The sequence below is a fragment of the Pipistrellus kuhlii genome, unplaced genomic scaffold (genome assembly GCF_014108245.1).
Source record: "Pipistrellus kuhlii isolate mPipKuh1 unplaced genomic scaffold, mPipKuh1.p scaffold_m20_p_23, whole genome shotgun sequence".
Taxonomy (NCBI): Eukaryota; Metazoa; Chordata; class Mammalia; order Chiroptera; family Vespertilionidae; genus Pipistrellus; species Pipistrellus kuhlii.
In genome coordinates this window covers 5625331-5641990 of record NW_023425522.1, presented here as the reverse complement: position 1 = coordinate 5641990, position 16660 = coordinate 5625331, and the positions used below count along the sequence as shown (strand labels likewise).

Here is a 16660-nt window from a genome sequence, read left to right as displayed (position 1 = left end):
GTGTCATTCCCCAATTTTTTATGAAGTTAATGTGAATATTTAAGGCCCAGAGTAAGGAGACATGAAGCTTTTTTCTTTTAAGAGTTTTTATCCTCAGAATTTAATATGGTTAACAGGTCTTTTAACACTTCTCAGCTCTAAATTTGCTGACTGAACCTTGGGAGAAAGAGGGTGGACAAAATATAATGAAATACATCCTTATTCTAAAATGTAAGAAATCCAAGGTCAAGTTCAAGATTAGGAACAGCAGCCAAAAAAAAAAAAAAAAAAAAAGTCTGAGAAAGAATTAAAGTCCTGTTTCCAGCTATGAATGTGAGAGATTTGCGATGATGAGGGGGATATGTTGGGAAGAGGCTGTGATGAGTGGCACAAACGTAGAATTATGAGGATGAGAGTATGAAATTGAATCTGTTCATTTCAGTTCCAAAACATTGATTCAACACTGCGGTTCTCTAGGCATTGAGCCAGGCCCTGGGGATACGATCATGACTGAAATACAGTTTCACCTGTAAGAAGCCCTTAGACCAGAAGCCGTAGTGCAGAAGAAGGTAGATTCATGGAGGATATCCAAGGGAGCAAGAAAGAGGAACCCCTAATCCAGCAGTGCCCGAGGAAGTAGTAAGCAGAAAAGGAAGCTGTGGACAGAGGCTGTAGTATTTGGACAGGCTCAAGCCTCAGACTAATGAGAGGGGTCCTCTCATGGCCACGTGCAAGTCCCAGCCTGGAGGGCAGAGCCCTCCCCGCACAGTGATAGCCAACAGCTGTAGCTGTAAGCTTGAACCTGTGGTCCGAACATGTGGCCACATGTGCCTGAGTGATCTATGAGCTTGATAGAGTTCAGGTGCATGTAATTGTAAACATCTTGACCAGGCCCTTACTTTGCCTGGTGGCATCTGCTGTAAAATAAAGATGTGGCTTGTAGTCCATGGTGCTGTCACTAGCTCTCCATCAGAGAGGACAGCGTCCAACCCAGACCCAGCTTTCATTCTTTGTCTGTCTTTTCTCAATCCTTCAATGCCCCCTCCCAGGTCACTGAACCTGGCTGAGCTGGTATGGCACATAAGGGACCCTGGGGCTGAGTATGCCATGGCCGGGCCGGCTCGCCACAGGAGAAACTGGACTAGGAATTTACTAGGGTGAGGGGGGAGGGAAAAGGACAAGGAAGAGCATAGACAGAGAAAATGAATAAGCAAGAAAGCCAGAAGCTAGATCTCACTAGTATGAAATGCCCACCTTACATCCTCCATCAGGACCATGGAGAGTGTAAGTCACTGATACCTGGCTTTATCCTAAATGCCTCTTTTTTCCGCAACATTATCATCCCAGCTATTGATGCGCAGCTCTTCTTCCCCCCCCCGCCCCCCCCCCCCAGTGTTCCTCTCACCTTCCATGTCTGTCCCTTTGCTGTTGTTTAGCTGAGGTGACAGGCCTCAACCTCAACCTGCCCCAGGCCTGGCGGACCAGGTGGAGTCCCTGCCTCCCCACCTGGCAGCCCTGCAGTTCTGCAGCAGCCTGGGGTGATGCTGAGCACAGCTGGAATGACGTGGGCTGGGCCTCAGGCAGACACACACGCCAGTGCCATGCCTCTGCACACAGATGACTGTTCTGACTTTAGGGCCTGAGTCTGCGGGCTTATCTAGTAAATGCACAGGCTAGGCCACAGGCTCCGGAGCCTCTGCCCTCACACGGCCACCTCTCAGCTGCTTGTCCTTCCTGAATCGAGGGCACAGTTGCAGGTGGGTGAGCGGCAGGTGCCCATGTAATTGGAGGATGGCCCGAATGCCTCCATGCTCAGTCTTCCTGCCCCCTCCCTTCCAGCTCTTCCATCCTTTGCTCTGCTTTACTTCTTTGCTCTCAAGGTGAAGTCTACTATTCCTTTTCTTTACTGCTTTCCTTTCTCCTTTTTTCTCTCCCTTCCCTATCTACTTGTCTCCCTTCTCTGTTTTCCAAGCCCTCTCTTTTTTTGTTTCCTTCAGCTCCTTGTTCACCTTGAATTTCCATCCTTTCCCGTGGCTGCTCCTCCCCCTGTCGTACTGTTTCCTCCCCTCTTTCTCTTTCATCTTGGAGTCGTTTGCTCAGCCTCACCCCTTGGCCTCCAGCTCCCCCACTTCTTCTACTCAGCTCAGTGCAGCGGGACACAGACTATCGATCATCGCCAAGCAGATTTCATGTAGCCCTTTAGTTAACATTCTGAGTACCTCTGTGATCGATGCCTGTTTGAAACGGGATTAATCTGCTGCTCTCCAGCAAGAATTAGCATAAACTGAGCCGTATTCATCTTGCTGTTCTGATACAGTATGTGGCCACTGAGACGGGGGAGCTGCAATTAATACATTAAGCTAAGTTAATAAAATGATATCTGCATGCTCGCACTCAGAGTTACACTGTGAAGGGCTGGTTTTAATCTCCATCATTCTCTCACATTCCCCCCTCAGATTTGTGTTGCCTTTTTTTTGAAAGTTACATTGTGCAGATCGACTCTTCCCCTCTGGGTGCCTGTTAAAATGAAGGTGGACTGAGCTGGTGTGCGTGTGTGTGTGTGTGTGTGTGTGTGTGTGTGTGTGTATCTCTGAGCAGTTGTCAGCAGCCTGCAGCATGTGGAGTAATTGCATTCTCGGGATACCACCATCCTTCTTACCACCACGACCTATCAGACCTCTTAGAGAGCTAACCCCTGAGCAGGGAAAGGAAGAGTTGAAACGTTGTGAGAGCCTATCTCATGCCAGAGCCTGCACCCTCACCTTCTCAGGAGCAAGGCCTCAGCACCCCTCCTGTGCCACAGGAGCACCGGGAAGCACTGCCCATGGTCACACGCTCAGGGGGCTTCTGCTGGGATTTGACTCAGGGGCATATGGTTCCAAGTGTTCCCTTTTATCCAGCTTGGGCATCTCCCAAGGCCGTGGTTGGCAAACTGTTGCTCACAAGCCACACTCGGGCTCTTTGGCCCCTTGAATGTGGCTCTTCCACAAAATACCATGGCCTGGGCAAGTCTGTTTTGAAGAAGTGGCATTAGAAGAAGTTTAAGTTTAAAACATTTGGCTCTTAAATTTCAGTCATTGTCCTGTTGATATTTGGTTCTGTTGACTAATGAGTTTGCCGATTACTGTCCCAGGAGGTTCTAGAACTCTGCTTCCCTCCTCCCCCCATTTTAAGGGTCCAAAGTGGTTCTGTGGCTTTATTCTGCCTTATCCACTCTCCTCTGTCTTTGCACACTCTGTTTTTACCACATGATTGTCAGGCCATTTTTCTAAAGTCATTTTGGTAAAACTGTAATCCACATACCAGGAAAGGGGTGTTATCTGACTTTACAATTTACTAAGGAAATCCCAAAAATACACAAAATCTTTCTAATTTGAACAAACAGTCCGAAATCAAAGGAGAAAAGAGTCTTTCAGCTGCCTCTTAATTCCTTCCCTCATGCTGTCTTCTCACTGGCTGCCCCAGCTCACACAACACACACCAAATGACACATGCATGCACCCTGTACACATGTACAGTACACACACTGCACATGCCACATACACACTGCACACACATACACTGCACCTATACATACTGCACACAAAGCACATGTACACATACAGTAGACACATAGCATAGGCACCACACAATACAGACGCTGCAAAGTCACATTCCGCACATATAACATGCACTAACATCACACAACTTGCATACACTGCACATACACATGCAACATACACAATACACACAGCACACACATAGCCCCCAAACACACCATATTCACACCCCCTCATACACACCCCAAACCGAGTCCATGTGTGTGCTGTAAGACTAGGTACTGCAGAGCCCCGAGCTTCTGCCTGCAGCCTCTCCCCTGCACACAGCGCAGTGAGTGACAGCTGGAGAGAGCCCTCATGTCGTTCGTTCTGCAGTGTTTGCAGAGCTGTGATTTACTGGTGGCACAGTGATTTCCTGCCGGGGCTTTATGCCAGGTGATTAGCGGGGAGATGGGCGGTAAGCTGCCCTAATACACGTGCTCCCTGCTCCCCCTGCCCCCAGTCCCTCTCTGCCTCCGTGCAGGCCTAATTGGGCAGGCTTCCCTCTCAGCCCTCCCGAGCATTCGGTCACCAGGAGACCACGCGCCGTATAAGGTCGGCCGCTGCGGTCGGGTGGAGAAAGCAGCCTTTCCCCCAGTGACCTTTTGAGACTTTCATTTGTGAATGTCTGTCTGCTTTGTGCTCTTGCTTAATGAATGCCGGAGACATTTCTTTTAAGACAGGTGGAGTGACCTTTCCTTCAAGGATGGGCTGTGTCTGTGAGGCCTGCCATTATCCCCAGTGCGGCTCTCCCCCTTGGGCCCGAGCCACGGGAGTCCTCTCCCACCCTCCACCAAGGTGGCACAGGTTTCCCCAGAATAGAACCTGTCGGCCCAGCCGGCAGCCTGGCCCGTGCCTGTGTGCTTCCTGGAGAGGAGCACCTGTCATTACACGTCCCTCACCCAGCAACCTGAGCTACGACTTCAGTTGCTAGATGCTGACAGTGTGGAGAAAGTCAGACTGCTCACCACTTCCCAATGCCTGTGACTGCTGCTGGACTTGGTGCCCCGGCAATAGAAAGGAGCTCCTGCTGAAACCGGTTTGGCTCAGTGGTAGAGCATCGGTCTGTGGACTGAAAGGTCCCAGGTTCGATTCTGGTCAAGGGCACATCCCCGGTAGGGGGTGTGCAAGAGGCAGCTGGTCGATGTTTCTGTCTCATCGACATTTCTAGCTCTCTATCTCTCCCTTCCTCTCTGTAGAAAATCCATAAAAATATATTTTAAAATAAATAAATAAATAAAAATAAAGGAGCTCCTTTTCAGTCTGATGGGTCAACCCGGAGCAGTGGCCATTGGCCTTGGGAATTTCCTAGAGTGCATCCAGGACCTGCTGGGGTTTCAACATCATGACGTAGTGCTCCCTCTTCTTGTCTCTCAAGCTTCCTCAGGGTAGAAGGCCCCCTCCCAGGGATCGACACCAAATGTTTGCCAAAATCCCACAAAGGTACCTGTTATCTCCCCCTTTCCTGTCGGACAGGTATGCACTCAGGCGGGAGGTTGTGATGGAAACATCTTGGTTTGGAGGGATTGTGATTTCAGGCCAGTGTTCATGAGACCAGTACCACAGTCTGTCATGTTAGTTGTGTTCAGGAGGCTCCTGTCCTAGAAGAGGTTTTCAAGGTCGCAGGGGGTTCCTCCCCGAGGCTCTGGATTGTGTTGTCCACCTGTCACTCAGTTTGAGCACAGCTGGGACGCTGCCATGTGAACAGCAGAGACAGCGAATGCCCTTTCTGCATGTGTATTGGCTCAGTCCTAAACCTCATTGGCTGATTTACCTCCCACTAGTGTTGTCCTGTTGCCGTTGAAGAAATCCCACACAGAGGTGTCAAGTAGTTGTCCCTGTCACCCAGTGTTACATGGTGCATCGTGTTGTATATGCTGGACCAGGGCATCACCATTGATTTCCTTGGCAGTCTTTGCTGAGCCCGTTGGTGTCATCCCCTGAGCTTATCCTCGGGACTATTTGGGGGCCTTGCTCTCCAGTCAGTATCCCCTAAGATAGCTTCATTCCAGAACCAGATGACATGGCCCATTTGAAATTAATTTTTTTAATTGCTGGTAAAACCAACAATCATGTAAATATTATTATTATATTTTATTATTTATTAGAAAACACAGGAAAGCTAAAGCATAAAATTGATCTGTTTTTGTGTGTGTGAGTTTTATTTATCTGTACTTTCTCTCTGCTTTGTCATCAAGTTTAACCAAGCTATTTATATCAACACAATCTAATCATATGGTTACAACACGAACCAGGCTTCCCATTTTCCTAAGCCAACCCATTACCCCTGTATAATCTTGCTGTTCCCATCCTACTGTGAGCATTACCCACTGTTGTCGTCATCATTATCATTATTTTACCTCTTGTGAATCATCCCTGTAGGACCTTCTGAAGACAACCTTGGACTTCCACAGCCTGCAGAAGCTGGAGTTCAGTGGCATCAGAGGCAACGCCTTGAGTCAGCAGGTCCAGCAAATGGACCACGAATTTCAGGAAATGTGCAGGGTCTTCTCAGAGTCCTGCCATAACTGCCTGGACCCCCAAGGCACGGTAGGGCTTGGAAGATCAGCTGCCTCAGCCTGTGGGGCCTGGTATATTACTTGCATTTTCTCTCTTTCCTTTGGCTTTATAGACCCAAGGGTTGTATGAACAAAACCTTCTCATCATTCAGGAGAAGGATCAGAGAGGACCTTTTCCAGCTGCTGACTGCTCCAGACTGATGGTGTCCAGGGTTTCAGAGACACTGAATATGGGATGGCTTTGAGCAGTGAGCAGACCAGGAACACCTGGGCAGAATTCTGTTAGTGTCTTGGGTGGGGTTGGGAGTCAGGGCAGAGCTTCCTTTTTCTGATCAGACTCTGGTTTGCAAGGGAGTACTCAGGGATGAGGGAAAGGCCAGACATGCATTGTCATGATTGGACCACAGAGCCCACGCCCTACCCCTGGGCCAGGATAGCTAAAGTCTGTGAGCACAAGCCCACAGGGACAAAAAAAAGAAAGGGGGCCAGACAGAAATAGGGAATGGGGTTCTCTGAGAAGGGAGTGGCTGGTTGCTGGAGAGGAATCTTAGAATGAATGAGTGAAAAGGAGGTATAAATAGAGCAGAAGCCTGCTCTTAGAGCCGTCAGTTGCCTAGTGAGGCCTTAGCAAACTCGGAGAGAGATTGCTTTCTAAGGAAGAATGGGGGAAATGGTGTGTAAAGCAATCATTACTATTATTATTTTAACTCTTTTATGAATTGTCCTTATAGGATCTTCTGAAGACAACCATGCATTTTCTAAGACAAAACAAATGATAAAGCAGAATTCTATGCACAGGGAAACATACCATTATGTTACTGTAATTGGTTTGGGAAGTAGAACTATACTGTTTTTCTACTTACTTTGTCTTTTTATAAGAATATGAATTACTATTGCAAAGCAATAACAAATAATAATTCCACCCATTAGAGATTAATTTAACAAAAATTTTTCCTGAAAATTGCTATATTCTTTGGATTGCCAGATAAAATATAATTGGGACATATACTGAAAACAAATTCATTGTTTATCCAAAGTTTAAATTTAAATGCATAGCCTATATTTTTATTTGCTAAATTTGGCAACCTTAGAAATAATGGCTAGTTGTTGTCTTAATGAATTAAAAGGTACTTGGAAGAAATAGTGTGCATTCGTTTAATTAGCTTACCTCCCTCCCAATGGCTAGATTAGGTTGGTTACACTGAAGAAGAAAAAAACACAAACAACAAAAACAAAACAAAACAAGATTTAGATTTGGGGGAGGAAGGAAGGTAGAAGGTATGATTGCTGGGATTGTTGTTGTTGAGGTGGCTTTTAGGGTGGCAGCAGCTGGCACTGATGGTAACAGAGAAGGGGCAGAAGGAAGAGGGGGCACAAAGATAGAGAGAAAGGGTGTGAACCTCACAATTTGACTCACTCTCCCAGTTTGCCTAAGGAAGAAAATGCAGCAGACATGGGGTAACTGTCTACATGGATGAAAACTAAGGCATGCCAAGGTGACTTTTGGAAAATGAAAATAAATCCTTGGTCTAATGATTCAAGTGCAAAGATTAAGATGCACTTGATTCAAGTAAAGAGCATAGTGGGACTGGCTTTTGCAACATCATGATTTTCTATGTTTTTGTGATGTCTTTTCAGGAATTTGAAAATGATGTCTCTAAGTTTAACCAGAAGGTTGAAGATCTTGACCGAAGACTGGGGACTATCTTTATCCAAGCCTTTGATGATGCACCTGATTTGGAGCACGCCTTTAAGGTTCGTGCAAGTAGGGAGGGAGCCACCCTCTGCTCCATCCTCCCCCACCCTCATTAGGGGAAGGGAGGGATACTCTTCAGCTATTTGATCCTGCAGATATGAATAGTTCTCAGTATAATAGAGAGGTATCATGAGTATGCTAGGCAAGGGAATGGGCAAAATGGGCTGCTCAGGTTGGTCACTAATGCTTTTCTAAAAACATGATAATGTGAAAATACTTTTCAAAAGAGTTTCTCCTGGAATGCTCCCCTGGAGTCTGATCAGTAGGGGACCCATTGAAAGTGAAGAGCTCAGCTGGGGTCACCATCCTGAATCCAGGGTTCCGCCATACCATGGCTGTTTAACCACTGCTGTCAGGGTGCTTTGAGCTGAGGCAAGCCACTTACTGTAATTGGTTATGGCATTTAAGTACAAGTGACAAGAATGAGAAGACGTGTGCCCTTGGCCTGTATTGCCAAGATGAGCTGGTACTGGAATACGGAGAAAGTTTAGGATGACGAGTAGCTAAATGGCAGTGCAACTGAGAATTCTGAGTCGTGAGACATAAAGACATGACAGATCTGTAAACTGTGAAGAGGCCATATCTGTAAAGCCTTGAGGATTAGAACCAGAATTCATCAGTGGAATGACAAGGAAGCAGATTTTGGCTCAATAAAGGAAAGAGATTTCTGTCAAAACTATTTAAAGATGGAATGGACTTCCTTAAGAAGTAATTAAGTTTCCAGTCACTGAAAATGTCCAAGCATAGACTAGAATTCGTGCTATTCTAGAATATCGGGTAACTCAAATTACCAGGCTTCATTAGTCATTGAATCTACATATATATAAAATTTAAAAAAAGATATATATATTAATTTTTAAAACATATTTTATTGATTTTTTACAGAGAGGAAGGGAGAGGGATAGAGAGTTAGAAACATCAATGAGAGAGAAACAGCGATCAGCTGCCTCCTGCACACATTACCAGCCCCCTCCCCCTCCCCCCCGGGGATGTGCCCGCAACCAAGATGCATGCCCTTGACCGGAATCGAGCCTGAGAACTATCAGTTCTATCCAATGAGACAAACCAGTTAGGGCAATATAAATATCTATTATATAAATCTTATTTTTGAGGTTATAAAATATACAACCTCTAATAAATACCTGGCATTCCATAACTCACATAGAAAAAAATGATTAGGATTTCTCTCTTCAAACATTTGAACTGATTCCAGAAATTAGTTCTCTCTGAAACTTTTTTTTTCTTTTTCTTTTTCTTTCTTTCTTTCTTTTCTTTCTTTTTTTTCTTTTTTTCTTTTTTTTTTTGCTGCTCTCAGATTTTAGATTTTCAAATTCTCCTCAATACCTAGCCTACTTAGCTTCTTTTTTTCCTTCTCTATCTTCACCCTCCTCTGTTTTAGGTCTTTTTAAAAAATTATTATTTTTGTTGTTGTTAATTCTCACCCATTTTTTCCATTTATTTTTTTGGAGAGAGTGAAAGGGAGAAAGAGAGAGAGAGAAAGCGAGACAAAGAGAGAGAGAAAGGGAGATGTGAGAGAGACACACATCAGTTGGTTGCCTCCTGCATACTCCCCAGCAGATCTGGGAATCAAACCTGCAACCCTTTGGTGTGCCAGGAGGTTGATGCTCTAACCATTGAGCACACTGGCCAGGGCTAGATCTTTCTTTTAAATGGTCTTTTTAATATAGATCAGCTTGACCTTTCTAAAAACTTTTAAGTTTTCTCTTTATTTTACTCTTTATTCAGATTCTTACATCCCACCAGGGTCCAATAGATAATTTAGCAGAGAGGAATCCTTCTCCTTTAGAAGGCAGACTCTGACTATCCACCTACTAATAACTATTGATCCAGTAGCATAACAACAATTGTTTGACCTTTTTACACTGACAGGCATATGAAAGAAAGGCCAGGAGACAAGATTTAGGTAACCTTGGAAATATTGACTCTGTGACTTGCTCCTCTTCTTTCTCCACCTCTCCTGCAGCTGCTAGACATCGCAGGCAACCTCCTCGAAAGACCACTGGTAGCACGCGATGCATCCGATAAGTACCTGGTCCTCATCCAGATGTTCAACAAAGAACTGGATACGGTGAGAGCCATCTACAGTCAGCGTGTCCAGGAGGAAGCAGAACTTGGTAGGCTGGCTGCCAGGGGATTTGGACGGGGGGGAGCTCTCCTGCTGGGAGGGGTGAAACTCAGTCCTCTTGTATTTGTTAAATGTCTGCTATGGATCTATGTCATTCTCCAATAATAGCAAGGACAACTTGTAGATAATCCAGAGCATTCATTGGATTGAAGAGTTCACTGAGCTGTGCGTTTCCCTGTAGCTGGGGCTGAGGTGGGCAGGGTGGCCCAGAGCAGTGAAGTCTTGACAGGCTCTGGCAGCTGAGACGTTAGCCGAACAGATGAGTTGACCCCTGATCAATGTTGCCACAGTGATTAATCTTCAACGTGTCTCAATTCCACGGTAGACTTTTATTTTCCTTTCCGGATCCTTCCAATGCCATAGCAACCATGCTCCTGGAGGAAGGAGCCAGCAGGGGCCCGACACCGGCGGCACCAACCTCAGTGTGATGTCTCCGTCTTTATTGTAACTCTTAGATGCCATGTCTTATTCTGTTTGAAAGTCCAACACAAGTTCAACTCAACTTCACAAACATGTCTCAAGTCTTTGCTATATGCCGGACACATTTTTGGGCACGAGATGCAGAGGGAAGCCAGGGTAAGGGGTAAACTAATTAATACCAAAAGTAAGCAAAGTAAGAATGTCCATTCGTTGCAAACTCTGGCCAAGCACTTCGTAGTCCATGTGGCCTGGTTCTTTAAGGGGCACAGCAGGTAGCAACAGTTACCCAGCAGAATATAAGTAGTCCTGAGTTACAAAGAGCTGTAACAAAACAAGATACATCTTGGCTTGGATATTTGGGGGGAGTTTGTGGAGAAGAGTGCTCTGAGCCATGAAAGGTGAGAGATGGGAAGCAAGGAGAAACAGCAAAGGTCTCCAGAGAAACGAGAGGAGAGTATTGCTAGGTATCAGGCAGCCTTCCTGTGGGCAAACAGCGGGTGCATAGGGAGACGAGGCCAGCGCCAGAGCCCGGGGCCAGGCTGTGAAGCTCTCTGAGGGCCACCCTGAGGAATCTGGAATGCAGTGTTCAGGCAATAGGAGATTTTTCACGGGTTTTAAGCAATGGAGTGGCAAGACCAGCATGTCTATAAACAGGTTTCATACTGAGGTCACTGAGAATTGTGTCCACTTCGTAAGTTATCCCCCGAAGACCTGCTAGCCTCACCTTCATGCGGGCCATCCTCATGACATCCGATCACATGTAGAATTTCAAAACTCAAATACCTTAGGAGGCCACACTCGTTTTCTCTTGCTGCATAACAAATTAGCGCATCCTCAGAAGCCTGCCAGCGCCCATCTTTTAGCTCAGGGGTCTGTAGGCCAGTAGCCCGGCCTGATTGTCTCGGTTTCCAACTGAGTGTACAAGGCTGAAATCGAGGTGTTGGCTGGGCTAACTTCTCACCTGGAGGCTCTTGGGTGGTGGGGAAATCGTGTCTGAGCTCATTTCTGTTGGTAGGCTCTAGAACCTTGTGACCCTCTGCCTGGGGTCTCTATTGCCTTGTCGGCTGTCACTGGGGGCACGCCCGTCCCCTGCCCTGTGGGGAGGCTAGAGGCTGCCCCCATCATCAAGCACACTGACTCCTCCTCACCCTTCAGCTCCCTCCTCCCCCTCTGCCACCAGCCAGAGAAAACGCACTGGTCTCTGTGTGTGGCTCGCCTGAGTGAGTCAGCCCACCCAGGATCTTCTCCTTGTTGCCATGTAACATCTCATCACAGGGGTTTTATTTTATCCTGTTTGCAGTTTCCACCCACACGGAGCGAGGAGAGGACTGTGCCAGGGTGATGGCCAGTCGGTGGTATCTGGAAGGCTGTGGACCATAGGTCTGTGCTTGCATGAGACGGGGAAGTGGTGGAGCATATGACGATTAAAGGAAGACATCACCGCTCAACCCCAGTGCTGGGTAGACGTGGAGGCTGATATTTGCCAGATCCTCCCATTTTACTAAGAAAGCTGGACACTAATTTAAAATCAAAAACCAAAAATCTCATGACTGAAATCTCAACAACTCAGATAAGCAAACAGACACACTCTATGGAGTAAATAAAGTAGGGTGTCAGGCTCTGCTAACCCTGGTCAAGCACTTCATCATCCGCATGGCCTGGCTCAGTCACAACCTTATTGAATTCGCACATAAGCCATTTTACAGAGGGAAAAACTGAGGCCCAGAGAGATACAATTGTCTATGAAGGCAGAGTTCCTCAGCCCTGACTGGACAGTTGGAATCCTCTGGAGAACTTTCACGAAATACAAACATGGGGCCCCGCCCAAACCAATTGAATGCAGAACCAGGCATCAGTCTTTTTAAATAACCCCCACATGATGCAGACGTGTAGCCACGTTGAAAGTCACTGATGTGATCTTAGAAAGCCAGTGAGTGGCAGAGCTGGGCATGACCCCTGTCTTCGGACCCTGTTCCATGCTCTCCCCAACGTCACGGTGGTCTTCAGGAGCTCCCATCTCCCATGAGCACAGGCTGATTTCAGCATGCAGACCAGCTGGCAGGGTGTTCCTGGGCGGAGGGGCTGGGAGTCGGGCCTCACTCAGTCTGGCTGTGCTGTTTGTGTCTCCAGGGTTCTCCCCGGTGCACAAGAACATGCCCTCGGTGGCCGGGGGTCTTCGCTGGGCCCAGGAGCTGCGGCAGCGCATCCAGGGTCCCTTCGCCAACTTCGAGCTCATCACACATCCGTGAGTACCCTCCTTCTAAATTGGGGTGAGGGGGGTTGCTTTGGGCCTCTGCTCCTGCCCTGGATTTTGAAAGTTGCATAAATGCATCTCACTTACCCAAGGCATGAAAATTATCTATGTTTCTTTCCATGTTCAGCAGCCAGAGCTCCTGGCCAGAGGGAGGTTGAGGGGCGTGAGAGGCCGTGGGAGTGCCTGGTCCTGAGAGGGGATTTGAATGGCACCCATTGTCCCCTACTATCCCCTGGAAATTCCCACTCATTTTAAAAACAAATTCAAAACTGCACTGTTCCCTGTAATATATATTTACTGGCTATTAAAAATGCTTTAGATTCCTCACCATGAAATGAAGTTGGATCTGCAGGGAGTCTTACAGTAGCTGCTCCTGTGGCTCCTCAAACCTTCCAGGGGCCTGCAGCAGGCCCAGCATGGGGACACCCTCCTCCGTGTGCCCAGGCCCCAGTTTGTGTGTGTGTGTGTGTGTGGGGGGGGGCACCTCTCTCCTCATTGTGCCCAGGCCCTTGAGTTGCTGACTCTGATGGCTGGAAACCCCATGAACGAGTGACAGTGGTTCCACAGTATCCTGTGTTCAGTAGTCCTGCTCAGTTCCTGCACACTCAGCCTGTGGCCTCTTTTAGGAAGTCAATCCATCCATACCTGTCTTCCTTCTACTTACCCTGCATTGCTGTCTCTCTTCTAGCCTCTTCCTTTCCCAGACATGAAGGTGAGATGGGGTTATGAGGCCTGCTCAGGAGGGGGAGGGGGAAAGGGATTCAGGGTGAGAGCAGCCTGGTCTGAGGCCTTTTCCCCTTTTCCTCCTGGAGGCACCTGCGTGCTCACAGGGACGGACTGAGCGCCTGAAGGCCAGGGCTCTCTCTGCTGCGTGGGGCTCACACTGACAGCCAGGGGATGGGTCAGACACCCCTGTTGGCTTAAAGAGCAAATGGTATTAAAAGAACCTTTGCAATAAGCTGCCTTATATTGCTAGCAGAACAAACAAAAACAGATCCTTCCACACAGTGTGAAGGTTCCTGAAAATTGTAGATATTTCACCAATTTTCCCAGTGCCTGGCTCTCATTTTCTGTTGCAAAGTGTCAGACAGGAGCAGGCGCGGGTGGCGGAGTGGGCGCCGGACTCTGCTCACGCTCCTCTGTGGTCTTCCTTCCTGTGGGAGCCCCTGAGCATGTCTGTGCATGTGGGTGAGTGTGTATATGGCATGTGCGGGGCACGTGTGTGCACTGTGTGTGCACATTTAGGGGCATGAGATGTGGGTGGGAACCTCATATAAATGTGTCATTGAATGGTAGGGCTTCTCAGAACATGTTCTAGAATGACTTCAGAGAAGGAAAAAATATACACATAAAACAATGTCTATGTGTGTGTAAACATTATTATATAAATATGTAAACATGGTTATATAGTTTTTGTTATGTGTGATGCCATATATAGATTTTTCTTGTATATGAAAACTATGGCACCTAGAATTTTTTTTTCATGTCTCGATTACCCTTTTATTCAGGCGTCTGAGGACTTGATTTACCTGTGCATGCCTGGCGGGATGGGGATGGGGAAGGGAAGGGTTGGTGCAGCCTCATGGGAAAGGTTGTGCCACCATCACCTGTGGGGCTGCCTGCTTTGCAGGAAGTGCAGGCGCCCTCTGGTGGCCGATGGGGAATGTTCAGGAAGAAGGATGCAGGCGCCTTTGGGGCATTTGGAAACCAGCCCGGGAAGCTGCTCAATCTCTTCTCTATAGGCTGCCGTTTGTTAATCAGATCATTATTTTGACTTCTAATTCGATGCCACTTTTTTTCTCTTTTCATGGGTAGTTGCATGGAATCTGCCGAAGGAAAGCGAATGATACAGAAATATGAAGATGTGCTGTCCTTGCTGGAAAAGTAAGCAGCGCCCGGGATTGCCTTGCCCTGCAGCATGCAGGCCCCACGGGACTCTGTGCGGCTCCAGTCCAAGCCGGCCCCTCGTGCTGCTTTGTGTTTTAGGTTATCCCCACATTATCTGTGAGATCAGTGCTCCTGGGTTACACACACCGGGCCCTGGAGAAGGCAGTTCCAGCCCGGAGACAGACACTTTTCTGGGGCACTGTAGTTGAAGCAAGACCTCTCAGAGCCGGAAGTGGGCCACCCCGCACGCCCCCCCCCCCCCCCCCCCAGCAGTGTCATAGAAAATCGCAGTGGCTGCCTACTAAGCAGAAAGTTTAAAAAATGTTCCCTGTATCTTTTTATAGAGAAAGCATAAGAATGAAATTTACATGGGTTCTACAGTGGTTCCTGCTTTAAAGCTGCAGTGTGTTTTGGGGGGTGCAGGCCCAGTGCCCACACTGCCCACACCGTGACCAAATCCGATATGGTCACACATATCCCCTATGAAGAGCCTCTCGGCGCCTCCCATCACCTCATGACCACAGCAGGAAAACCCTCCCTGGCCTTTGCTTTCCTCTCTAGCCTCAACCTTTGCCCTCTTAGTCTCAAGTGCTCCCAGCGCACAGTAGGCTGTTTCTCACCTCCACCCTTTGGCCTTGCTGTTGTTTTTGCCCTGAGCACTCATCCCTCTTCTGCTATGTAAACTTTCCTTGTCCTCTGAGATTCAGTCAAGCATCACTTCAGCCCCCGATCCCTGAAGCCTTCCAGCATCTCCTTACTGCCCTCCCCACCCCTGGCCCAAGCCCTGTACCTCTCCCCAGGATTGCCTCGCTGCATTCTCCATGTAGCCTCACCCAGCACATGGGAGGTGCTCCGCCAGTGTGTGATGACTAAATGACAGATGTCTGCAAGTGACATGAAGGTTCCTGTGAGAGCAAATCCTACCCACTACCTTCTTCCAACGTTTACTGAGACTGATCACAACTTCCCTTTCCACCCAGAAAGCCTCTCTTCCCTGGAGCCTCTCTTCTGCTCTCCTCTGATTTGATCTATGGCATCTTTAGAAGTAAAGGGTACTTGCAGGAGCTTCCATGCCTGCTGAGTCAGTGACTTAGACTTAAGAATGTATGCAGCCCTGGCCCCGTGGCTTAGACCACTGGAGCATGGTCCTGTATGCCCAGAGGTTTTAGGTTTGATTCCCAGTCAGTGCACATGTGGGAGGGAACTAATCATGTTTCTCTTTTTCTCCCTCTCTCTCCAAAAATCAGTAAAAACATGTCCTTGGGTGAGAATTGGAGGGGGGATATATTCAGTTATTTTACTAGTATCTTTAGTTCATAAGATAGAGAGATAGACAGACTGTATACACTATATATGTTTTATGTATGTTACTATATGTTCTTATCTGTACCTCCAGTTACTCATTGCCAGGCATGGGATGTTGGGAGGGGGCTTTCAGGTGCCCGCTGTTCTCCACCCTTGCAGGTACGAGGTCAGACTGTATGAGGACTGGTGCCAGACAGTGTCGAAGCAGTCACAGGACAACCTCTCCCAGCCACTTCTGACACGAGACCCAGAGACTAAGCAGATCACCGTCAACTTTAACCCACAGGTAAGCTGGCCACAGGAAGTTCTTAATGGGTTTCTGAAGCACTTTGCTTAATGTTGCTGATTTCAAAAGCAAAAAGGTTTTTCACATGAACATGAAAAAGCTGCTCCAAAGGATCTGCATCCTGGATTTCTTTGGGGGGTAAACCCTGTGGTGTTTTCTTAAGTTGTCCAGGGCCCACAGTTTTCTCCAGGGTTAGCCAATATATTTGCTTTGATTTTGCCCAGCAGGAAGTATCACAAAATATTTTTTTAAACTTTTCATATGATAGCATTATTATATACTTGACTTTACATATAAAGTTAGAATGACAATTACACTTAAGATTAACCAATCAACAAGTGTAATTATATTAGAGATATGCACTATCTGAAATTCCAAAAGGCACTTACACAGAGATTGCTACCCATCTCTGGACAGATAGAATAATAGCATTACTGACCATTTAGTGCCAGACAGCTGGCTGGGCCTGCCCTGCATGCCTGCCGCATGTGAAGGCTGTTGACTGAACACTGGGAGGCCAAACAGGTGTG

General features: G+C 47.4%; 1 protein-coding gene across 1 annotated transcript in view; it reads left to right on the top strand.

The window, feature by feature from the left end:
- The window catches only part of DNAH9 (dynein axonemal heavy chain 9), a 294112-nt gene that overhangs the window by 19513 nt on the left and 257939 nt on the right, over positions 1-16660 (top strand). Inside the window, exons 7-12 of the mRNA XM_036451929.2 lie at positions 5940-6107; positions 7715-7831; positions 9817-9967; positions 12529-12643; positions 14468-14536; positions 16004-16130. Of these exons, the coding sequence (XP_036307822.1) occupies positions 5940-6107; positions 7715-7831; positions 9817-9967; positions 12529-12643; positions 14468-14536; positions 16004-16130 (747 nt within the window). The remainder of the gene's footprint in view (positions 1-5939; positions 6108-7714; positions 7832-9816; positions 9968-12528; positions 12644-14467; positions 14537-16003; positions 16131-16660) is intronic.